Raw genomic sequence first — 9,684 nt, 5'->3', positions numbered from 1 at the left:
AGTCCCTGGTTCGAATCCCTGAAGGTACAATGTCTTTCTCTATTGACAAGTAGGCACTTACTTTGCCCTAGAAGAGTTTGTGGGCAGCTTCTAACCTGCAAACTCTCTTTTGCCTACAGAAAATGAGTAGGTTGATCATTTTATTACTGTTCCCATGGATCCTGAAGCAGTCTTTATAGCTGATGTGGGCTTAAGGTTTCTGCTGGACATTTGTTATTAAATTTAAGAAAGATTCCTGGACATACTATTATCATACAATACAGCAGATGCTAATAGTCTCTATTGGTTTTGAAAGAAGCAATCAAATCTATTTCAGATCTCATAGTTTGTGGGTTTCCTGCTTGAAATGTTTCTTTTCACTTCCCAAAGCGATTAGATTGATCCTTTACCCACTGTTCCTATGGCTACTGAAGCAGCCTTCTTTTCTGGTGAGGGCTTAAGGATTCTGCTGAACATTTGTGTTGAAATTTAAGATATAGCCACAAGCTTTAAGTGGCCTTCTCCACTGACAAATAGGCACTTACAGTAGTTTGATCATTTCATCACTGTTCCTTTAGCTCCAGAAGCAGATTTCTTAGCTGGTGTGGGCTTAAGGTTTCTGCTGGACATTTGTTATTAAATTTAAGAAAGATTCCTGGACATACTATTATCATACAATACAGCAGATGCTAATAGTCTCTATTGGTTTTGAAAGAAGCAATCAAATCTATTTCAGATCTCATAGTTTGTGGGTTTCCTGCTTGAATTTTTTATTTTCTCTTCCCAAGGCGATTAGATTGATCCTTTACTGACTGTTCCTATGGCTACTGAAGCAGCCTTCTTTTCTGGTGTGGGCTTAAGGATTCTGCTGAAAATATTGTTACATAACTACCCGTCTAGGGTTGGGGAGTCAGCAACAAAGTATCAAATAAATTAACTTAAATGAGAAAAATTCATTCTTGGAGAGAGAATACCAGGATAATCCAACCTCCTGTTCCAGAAATCATACAAACACAAAATACTTTAAATATAATGTTGTATTTGAGAAAAATTATAATTAGCAAAATCAAATACAAGAACATTCTGCAGAATGCAGAAGGGCCCTGACTAATACTTAATAATGCACAAGCATAGATTGCACCCAGAAGGTGCCTGCTTACACATTGTCTGTACTGTTTTAGCAGTGAAAAAGAATACCCAGAGACAAGGCACGGGTGGTGGGTCACCAAAAGCTGACCTCACCCCAGCAGAGGCGGCATTGGAGCTATATAAAGGCAGGCCTGTTGGAGGGGATCCCTGGGGGAAAAGAGACAAGCATAGATTTTTTTTTATTATTATTTTTTATTATTATTATTAATCTGTTTGGACTGTCTGACTTTGGTTTGCCTTTTGCCTTGCAGTGTACAGTCTTGTTCAAAATAATAGCAGTACAATGTGACTAACCAGAATAATCAAGGTTTTTAGTATATTTTTTATTGCTACGTGGCAAACAAGTTACCAGTAGGTTCAGTAGATTCTCAGAAAACAAATGAGACCCAGCATTCATGATATGCACGCTCTTAAGGCTGTGCAATTGGGCAATTAGTTGAAAGGGGTGTGTTCAAAAAAATAGCAGTGTCCACCTTTGACTGTACAAACTCAAAACTATTTTGTACAAACATTTTTTTTTCTGGGATTTAGCAATCCTGTGAATCACTAAACTAATATTTAGTTGTATGACCACAGTTTTTTAAAACTGCTTGACATCTGTGTGGCATGGATTCAACCAACTTGTGGCACCTCTCAGCTGTTATTCCACTCCATGATTCTTTAACAATTCATTCACATTTCTTGGTTTTGCTTCAGAAACAGCATTTTTGATATCACCCCACAAGTTCTCAATTGGATTAAGGTCTGGAGATTGGGCTGGCTACTCCATAACATTAATTTTGTTGGTTTGGAACCAAGACTTTGCCCATTTACTAGTGTGTTTTGGGTCATTTTCTTGTTGAAACAACCATTTCAAGGGCATGTTGTAACGGGTGTGCTTTAAAGAAAGCGATGAAGAGGAGAATCCATGTGCAAAAGGTGTTTATTATGTAAAATCCTAATAAGGGCCAGCAAACAAATCCAAAGGGTTAATCCAGAATCAGAAATCCAAAGACAGGCAAAATATATCAGGGCAGGCGGCAGAACAGGCAATAAATCCAAATACAGGCACAGGTCAAAACAGGAACAGATACAAAAACAGATTAACAGGTAAACAGATTCAGGATACAGGCAAATACAAACAGGATGGCTATGTAATAATCAGCCAGGAACAGGTGAACAGGAAGTGACTTAAATACAGAAACAAACAGGAAGTGTGAAGCGTGACATGGCATGATGAATATCAAAATAAAAGTCAGAGCAGAGTATCAAAATAAAAGTCCAAAATACAAAAATACACAGAACACAGAACAAAACCATTACAGAACCCCCCCTCTAAAGGGCGACTCCCGGAGCCCAACATACAGATAACAAAGTCCAAATGGAGGGTGGGCGGGTGGGCCAGGACCTCTTGGCAAGGCAGGGCAGTTCAGGAGAGGTCCTGGGTCATGAGGCCAGGATGGTCCAGGGCCGTGGGGCCAGCATGGTCCCGGATCATGGGGCAGATGTGGGCCCGGGTCATGGGGCAGGTGTGGGCCCGGGTCATGGGGCAGGTGTGGGCCCGGGTCATGGGGCAGGTGTGGGCCCGGGTCATGGGGCAGGTGTGGGCCCGGGTCATGGGGCAGGCTGGGACCTGGGTCATGGGGCAGGCTGGGACCTGGGTCATGGGGCAGGCTGGGACCTGGGTCATGGGGCAGGCTGGGACCTGGGTCATGGGGCAGGCTGGGACCTGGGTCATGGGGCAGGCTGGGACCTGGGTCATGGGGCAGGCTGGGACCTGGGTCATGGGGTAGGAATAGACCCAGATCACAAGGAAAGGGAGGATCAGAGTACACTTCGGCCTCCGCCTCGGTGTCCTCTGCCTCCCTCCTGTGTCCGGGTACTACCCCCCCCAAAAAAAACTTGGAAGAGCTTCCACAGACCAGGGTGACGATATTCCAGATGGTGGAGCCGACGAATCAGACGAGCCAGGTGAGCCAAGTGAATCAGATGAACCAGATAAACCGGGTGAGTCAGACGGGACATGTGAATCAGGCAGGACAGCTGAATCAGATGAGTCAGACGGAACAGGTGAATCAGGCAGAACAGACGAATCTGATGAATCAGGTGGGTCAGACGAATCATGTGAATCAGGTGAGGCAGATGAATCAGATGGGACAGGTGAATCAGGTAAGCCAGACGAACCAGACGGGACAGACGAATCAGGCAGGACAGACGAATCAGGCAGGACAGACGAATCAGGCAGGACAGACGAATCAGGCAGGACAGACGAATCAGGCAGGACAGACGAATCAGGCAGGACAGACGAATCAGGCAGGACAGACGAATCAGGCAGGACAGACGAATCAGATGAGTCGGGCAGATCAGATGAGTCGGGCAGATCAGATGAGTCGGGCAGATCAGATGAGTCGGGCAGATCAGATGAGTCGGGCAGATCAGATGAGTCGGGCAGATCAGATGAGTCGGGCAGATCAGATGAGACGGGCAGATCAGATGAGACGGGCAGATCAGATGAGACGGGCAGATCAGATGAGACGGGCAGATCAGATGAGACGGGCAGATCAGATGAGACGGGCAGATCAGATGAATCATAGGAGTCGATGAAATCAGAGCAGTCGGATGAATCAGATGAATCGAATGAATCAGATGAGCCGGATGAATCAGATGGATCGGATGAATCAAGCAGATCAAATGAGTCCAGGGGTTCGGGTTCAGGGCCTTGAGAAACACAGGGGACAAACAAGCAGCAGGCAGACCAGACGCACCACAGGGCTATGGCAAATTCAGAAATAACAGAGTCCATGAGACATACCTCTGTGGTCGTCGGTTCAGGCAGGGTGGCCATCTGGACGTCAGGTGCTGGGTGGGTAGTAGCCCTCATGAGTGCAGGTGTGGTGGTGACGATGACTCTCTGTAATTCAGGTGCAGGGATAACAGTAGCTCTCTCCAAAACAGGTGCAAGTGCAGAGACAGGCAGGATGGCGGCCATTTTGGGAACAGGCAGGATGGCAGCCATTTTAGGGACAGGCAGGATGGCAGCCATTTTAGGGACAGGCAGGATGGCAGCCATTTTAGGGACAGGCAGGATGGCAGCCATTTTATGAACAGGCATGGTGGCAGCCATTTTAGGAACAGGCATGGTGGCAGCCATTTTAGGAACAGGCATAGACAAAACAGGCATAGCAGGGCTTGGCGTGTTGTGAATAGCCTCTGGTTTGCTATTCACAACACCGACAGTGAAGGGAGAGCCACACAAACACAGAGCATAATCAATATAATGTTCTAAAGTCCAGTGTGGTGTATGGAGTGGCATAGAACAGGAAATGCTGCGATCTAATCCACAGTAAAAAATATCTTTCAGGAAAGAGTCTTTGAAATCTACCTGATGTTGTAGTTCACAAAACTCTTCTACAAATTCCTCAATAGGCCGGTTACCTTGGCGCAGACAAACAAGTTGATCAGCTGGAGTCATGGTGCTGGTGGGAAATTACTATCCTTTGCTGGATTCCGGTGTTGGCTGATTATTCTGTAACGGGTGTGCTTTAAAGAAAGCGATGAAGAGGAGAATCCATGTGCAAAAGGTGTTTATTATGTAAAATCCTAATAAGGGCCAGCAAACAAATCCAAAGGGTTAATCCAGAATCAGAAATCCAAAGACAGGCAAAATATATCAGGGCAGGCGGCAGAACAGGCAATAAATCCAAATACAGGCACAGGTCAAAACAGGAACAGATACAAAAACAGATTAACAGGTAAACAGATTCAGGATACAGGCAAATACAAACAGGATGGCTATGTAATAATCAGCCAGGAACAGGTGAACAGGAAGTGACTTAAATACAGAAACAAACAGGAAGTGTGAAGCGTGACATGGCATGATGAATATCAAAATAAAAGTCAGAGCAGAGTATCAAAATAAAAGTCCAAAATACAAAAATACACAGAACACAGAACAAAACCATTACACATGTCCTCTTCAGCATAGGGCAACATGACCTCTTCAAGTATTTTAACAAATGCAAACTGATCCATGATCCCTGGTATGCGATAAATAGGCCCAACACCATAGTAGGAGAAACATGCCCATATCATGCTCCATGCTTCACTGTCTTCACTGTGTACTGTGGCTTGAATTCAGAGTTTGGGGGTCGTCTCACAAACTGCCTGTGGCCCTTGGACCCAAAAAGAACAATTTTACTCTCATCAGTCCACAAAATGTTCCTCCATTTCTCTTTAGGCCAGTTGATGTGTTCTTTGGCAAATTGTAACCTCTTCTGCACATGCCTTTTTTTAACAGAGGGACTTTGCGGGGGATTCTTGAAAATAGATTAGCTTCACACAGACGTCTTCTAACTGTCACAGTACTTACAGGTAACTCCAGACTGTCTTTGATCATCCTGGAGGTGATCATTGGCTGAGCCTTTGCCATTCTGGTTATTCTTCTATCCATTTTGATGGTTGTCTTCCGTTTTCTTCCACGTCTCTCTGGTTTTGCTCTTCATTTTAAGGCATTGGAGATGCCTCATTTTAGCTGAACAGCCTATCATTTTTTGCACCTCTTTATAGGTTTTCCCCTATATTCAACTTTTTAATCAAAGTAGGCTGTTCTTCTGAACAATGTCTTGAACGACCCATTTTCCTCAGCTTTCAAATGCATGTTCAACAAGTGTTGGCTTCATCCTTAAAGGTAGGGTAACAGATTTGATCCTGAAACATTTTTAGTTATGCTGGTTAAAAGTCTCCTCACATTCTGATAGCAATCACTGTGTTAAGTTGTTTAAATGTATTTGTAAAAATTTATGTCATCTGTGAAAGGCGTAGGACCAAAAAATGTTCAACAAATCATAGATTTCGGTCCGAACGGACGTTTCCTTTTATGTCCCTCATACGTAAGCGTAATTTGAATTCCCACCACGCAGCGAGTCCACGCAGATACCATACGTCATCGGCGCGTTCACGTGCGCTCTGTCTGTAAACAGCAAGAACAGCAAACTTTTCTGCTGAATTGAGAACCTACACAGGAGCAACAAAACTAAATGCATCTTTTATAACAACAACAGCAAAAACTGGCTGGATCAGCAAGAGCAAAAATCCAAATTAACATCGTTAACTTTACTGCTTTACCACGAGATGCAAACAGCTACAGGAGGCAACGGGTCTGAAAGGGTCGTTGCACTGTTTATTTTGGTAAGGTAGGTACGCGATATGTTTGTATTGAGATGGATTCAGATATTCTACTTTGATGAAACGTTGTGTTGCTTATGAAATTTGTGTTCGTTTTCCGGATTAGCATAACGATATAGTTACTACGTCTACACAATCGAACGTGTGCTTAAACTAATTCTGATGTAAACCAGTTGTTTATGTTGGTTATTTTGGAAGTGTTATTCACTTTGTACTGCAAAGTTTTCTCACTGGTGAATGAGACGTGACCGTCTGATCTGTGCGTGTTCATGTGTTTGGAAAGAGGCGTGACTTTGGATGGCGATTTGACTTGAGGGTGGGATCGGAATTTTATTGCTAGGCGGCTAACGTTAGCATTTTTCAAAATGTGTTACCCTACCTTTAAATAGGGGCCACCTGATTCACACCTGTTTCTTCACAAAATTGATGACCTCAGTGATTGAATGCCACACTGCTATTTTTTTGAACACACCCCTTTCAACTAATTCAACTAATTGCCCAATTGCACAGCCTTAAGAGCGTGCATATCATGAATGCTGGGTCTCATTTGTTTTCTGAGAATCTACTGAACCTACTGGTAACTTGTTTGCCACGTAGCAATAAAAAAATATACTAAAAACCTTGATTACTCTGGTTAGTCACATTGTACTGCTATTATTTTGAACAAGACTGTACATAACTTTTTGATCTGTTCCATTGAACACTGGCAAAATGGCCTAGGTCAGTCCATGACTCCAGAATCTTTCGGACCTCTGAAATCTATCAGCGCCTATCACAAGGTGAGCCACACAACCCCTATTAATAACCACTTTTTACATAATGGCTGTGTCAAGAATATCACTGTGTTTATGAGGTAGTAATGATGAGATTTTGTGTTGACAGGTGAATTCTCTGGTGTGTTGCTGGAAGACAGGGGGTATGGCTGCCAGCCTTTTTTCCTGACACCTTTCACAGACCCCCAGGAAGCACAGCAGGCCTACAACTATGCCCATGCTAGGGCCAGAGTTGAAATGACCTTTGGCCTCCTGAAGGCACGCTCTCACTGCTTTCACAAATTAAGGGTCAGCCCTGTGAGGGCATGTGAAATTACTGTGGCTTGTGGTGTCCTCCACAATGTGGCCTGCCTGAGGAAGGAGAGGGCACCCAGAGTGCCGCCAGCCATGGACTGGGACAATCCGGAAATCTTCCCTGATGACAACAGTGGTCGGCTGCTGAGGGACCAATATGTGTTGAATTATTTTAGTTAATATGTGTGCTTTCAATTTTTTTTTTTTATTGATTTGGCCTCTTTTGATGTTTGTGCTGTATACTGTGTGTATACTGTTTGTAATACAAGCTTGCAGGGAGGCTACTTCATCCATTAATTGTCTTGTTTTCAGTTGTCTGAACTTGTCTGTTCAGTTAATGTGTATGGATTTGTCCTGCATTTATTTCAGTGTGCAGACATGCAGGGTTTGTTATATACAGACCTTTAAATGTGTATTTATCCTTTGGTTGTATAATATGCTTTGATTCTGTGCTTTCCATCTTGTAGAGTCACTGTGTGACTTCAGTTTCGAAAGGAGCTGATGGTTTACCTGCTTTGTTTTGTCCTTATTCAATAAAGAAATATGGGTCAAAATATGAAATTTTCTTTTCTTATTAAAGAAAAATTCAATAAGAAAATGTTACACTTTGTGCTTTTATGTTGATATGAAATGTGTATTTTATATGACAGAGTATAGGGCCACACCGAGGAAAGGAGAAAATCATACATTTGAGGCTGGTTCTTTCTGTGGAAAGATGCATATTGTTTTTACAGTCCTGATACTTATAACAATTTGATGCTGATGTGCCAAAAGATTAAGTATGTCATTGTTTCTGAAACCATACTGAAGTACAATTCCACGAAATGCCCCACAACTGTTATTGTAACAACTGTCCTCCTCTAAAACTGTCCTCCTCAATTTTTTTCCTTTTGCACCAATGAAAATGCAGGGAAAAAAACACAATTCGCCTCACAATCAATCATCAGCTCCCCGCACTCGGGACAGCGCATCGGCCACTACATTGTCCAAACCCTTCCGATGTTTAATCTCAAGATTGTACTCCTGCAAAATAAGTGACCAACGCATCAAACGCTTGTTACTGTTAGACATTTGAGACAAAAACACTAATGGGTTATGATTGGTGTATACTTTAATCGGGCTGCAATGACCTCCCAAATACACCTCAAAATGTCGCAATGCCAGCACCAAGGCCAGTGCCTCCTTCTCGATAGTGCTGTAATTGCGCTGACACCTGGAAAATTTCTTAGAGTAATAACAAACAGGATGCTCAATACCAGAGTCATCCTCCTGTATCAACACTCCACCAGCTCCAACAGCACTTGCGTCTACATTCAACTGAAAAGGTTGTGTGAAATCAGGAGTGGAAAGGACTGGCGCATGACACAGTAAATCTTTTACTGCGTTAAAAGCATGATCACACCTTTCACTCCATTCAAACTTTCTTAAAGTGCTGAGAAGATCGGTTAGAGAGGACACCACCGTTGCGAAATTATAACAAAATCCACGGTAGTATCCTGCCATTCCCAGAAACCTCCTAAGTTCTCTTTTAGTGACAGGAGTAGGAAAGTCACGTATTGCACTCACTTTGGCCATCACAGGCTTCACATGCCCCTGACCTACCATTTTACCCAAGTATGTAATCACTGCCTTTGCAAATTCACACTTTGAAAGATTCAAAGTTAAAGAAGCTTCAGCCAAACGATTGAACACTAGATCCAATTGATTCACATGTTCCTCCCAGCTGTTTGAATAAATTACTAGATCATCTAGATATGCTTCACAACTTGGCACTCCTGACAAAACTTTCTGCATCAGCCGCTGGAAAGTTGCTGGGGCATTCCGCATACCGAAAGCCATCACGTTATATTGCATAAAGCTGTCAGGAGTGACAAATGCAGATATTTCACTAGCTCGGGCAGTCAAAGGGACTTGCCAATACCCCTTTAAGAGATCTAGTTTGGTGACATACCTAGCAGAACCAATTCGATCGACACAATCCTCAATTCGGGGTAAAGGAAAAGAATCTGCTTTAGTCACACTATTAACCTTACGATAATCCGTACAGAAACGGAAAGAGGAGTCGGGTTTTAGAACCAACAGGCATTGAGAACTCCATGGGCTTTGACTATGATCAGCCAACCCATTTTTCAACAAATATTCAACCTCACATTTCATCGCCGTCCGTTTCACTGGATTCATTCGATACGGGTGTTGTTTGATTGGCAAAGAAGAACCCACGTCGATATCATGACACAACACTGTAGTTCTCCCAGGAACATCAGAAAAGAGAGAGGGATATTTTCGTATCACACGTACCACATCATCTTTTTGACAGGATGGCAAA

General features: G+C 43.2%; 1 protein-coding gene across 1 annotated transcript; it reads left to right on the top strand.

Moving 5' to 3' along the window:
- Window positions 1–2,488: 2,488 nt before the first annotated feature.
- Window positions 2,489–3,756, top strand: LOC141281002 (uncharacterized). The gene is made up of 2 exons (XM_073812550.1): window positions 2,489–2,636; window positions 2,926–3,756. Exons 1-2 carry the CDS (start codon window positions 2,489–2,491, stop codon window positions 3,699–3,701), a joined length of 924 nt encoding a protein of 307 aa, XP_073668651.1. The 3' UTR covers window positions 3,702–3,756.
- Window positions 3,757–9,684: the final 5,928 nt, after the last annotated feature.

Source organism: Paramisgurnus dabryanus, chromosome 18 (assembly GCF_030506205.2).
Source record: "Paramisgurnus dabryanus chromosome 18, PD_genome_1.1, whole genome shotgun sequence".
NCBI lineage: Eukaryota > Metazoa > Chordata > Actinopteri > Cypriniformes > Cobitidae > Paramisgurnus > Paramisgurnus dabryanus.
This window is presented reverse-complemented; position numbering and strand designations above follow the sequence as displayed.